Source organism: Typha angustifolia, chromosome 5 (assembly GCF_048772165.1).
Source record: "Typha angustifolia cultivar Huaian chromosome 5, ASM4877216v1, whole genome shotgun sequence".
Classification (NCBI taxonomy): Eukaryota; Viridiplantae; Streptophyta; class Magnoliopsida; order Poales; family Typhaceae; genus Typha; species Typha angustifolia.
The window spans coordinates 7,134,313-7,136,057 of NC_133243.1; the positions used below are offsets into that span (position 1 = coordinate 7,134,313).

The window sequence follows — 1,745 nt, forward strand, 5'->3', positions numbered from 1 at the left end:
GCCTGAGTGAATCATGCCCAACCGGACAAACACAAACCTAATCCAATCCGACCTAAAAGCTTCGCCTGGCCGGTGATCACCTCTATCTAAGCTCTTCCGCGTAGAGCTTTAAAGTTATAAGAAAAAAAATTAAATTTTTTTTTGGGATTATGTCATGTTGGATTGGAGTAGCCCAAACTAGGCCATAAGTGGACCGATGGGCCTACAACTGAGCCGACTCTTAAGATAGCCCAATAATGAAAGCTCAACAAGGAGAACCCACGTGGCTAACGTTACTGTTAATTTCATCATGATTAAGGGTATCCCCTTAATCAGTTCACCTTAATCATAATTATTAAACAAATTCGACAGAGCTGGAACTGGGCCCACCTGGACTCGCCACGTGTAGCTGATTAAGAAGCCTTTGGACTAGGTATTTCTGTATTAGGGACATCTAGAGCAGGTTAAGGGCATGGACAGAGGGACTTATTCTTACCAACTCCAAAAATTAATTAAACTCTTTAGTAATTCAATTAGTTAATTAAATAACTTTAGGTATACAGCATCAGGGGAGGCGTGCATTTGATGATGATTAAGCCCTACCATGTCTCGCCATCATAACAAGCTATTAACTTAAATGCCAATTAGAAAACTAGTAAAGTTGTGAGGAATATTAGACAAAGTGTACCAACTCCTACTCACTACAACTGATTAAGCCAACCACTCCAAGTCTTTTATATATAGAACCCCCACATTGATCTCCTCTCTTCTCAAAACAAAGTATACTAGAGGAGAAGATATGGCTTGTTACAGTAGCTCTTTAGCTTTAGGTTTGCTTCTTCTCATGAGCTATGTCTCATGGGGTTCGGCCACCGTCCACACCGTCGGCGACTCGTCCGGTTGGACCACCGGTTTCGACTACAGTAGCTGGGCTGCCGGCAAGACCTTCGTCGTCGGCGATAGCCTCTGTTAGTATAGTTCTTTCAGATAGGGAGTAATGTCTTAGTTATAATAAATGAGGGAGGGTTAATTCACGAATAATAATACTCACTTATGCACGTAGTATGATCGACTAATAAATATTTGATGCAGTGTTCAACTACGCATCCGGTGTGCACACCGTAAACCAGGTGAGCTCAGGTGACTACACATCATGCTCGACGGCCAACTCGATCAACAGCGACAGCAGCGGCGAGACGACGATCCCTCTCAGCACCGCCGGCACGCACTACTTCATCTGCGGCGTGCCGGGCCACTGCAGCGGCGGCATGAAGCTCGCCGTCACCGTAGCCGCGGCGTCCTCGACCACGCCTTCCTCGCCCACTCCTCCTTCCTCCTCCGCCACCCCGACCACTCCCACCGCCACCAAGAACTCTGGCGGCGTTCGCCTCTCGCCGGCTTCCTTGGTAGTTATGGCGTTTGCAGTGATTCTAGGCCTTAATTTACGCCTCTTCTAGGACTCGTCAGGGTAGAGGCAGTGCTGTTTATTTTCTTGTACGTCGTGTATTTGTGAGTGTATTGCCATGGCTTGTGCTCTATTTGAATTTATTTTAATTTCCTTATATTGCTTTGTTTTTTTTTTTGTTCTAACGAAGTTTAAGAAACGTAGGAAGTCGAGTTTTAGAAAGTGGATGATGTCGGAGTCGGGTTCGCCTAACGCGATGGTGGTGGTTAATTTACTTTTTTGACGTTTAACTCCTAGGAAATATAATTATAACGCAAGAAGACAGAGGAGGAGGTTGGCATGAGGAAAGAGTGAGCTCTAA

The 1,745-nt window shown here is 45.3% G+C and overlaps 1 protein-coding gene across 1 annotated transcript; it reads left to right on the forward strand.

Annotated features, from left to right (window-relative positions):
• The first annotated feature begins 751 nt into the window (after positions 1–751).
• Positions 752–1,541, forward strand: LOC140760344 (mavicyanin). Its single transcript, XM_073097273.1, has 2 exons — positions 752–947; positions 1,072–1,541. The coding sequence occupies exons 1-2, from the start codon at positions 779–781 to the stop codon at positions 1,434–1,436; spliced, it is 534 nt and encodes a 177-aa protein (XP_072953374.1). The 5' UTR covers positions 752–778; the 3' UTR covers positions 1,437–1,541.
• The last annotated feature ends 204 nt before the right edge of the window (positions 1,542–1,745 follow it).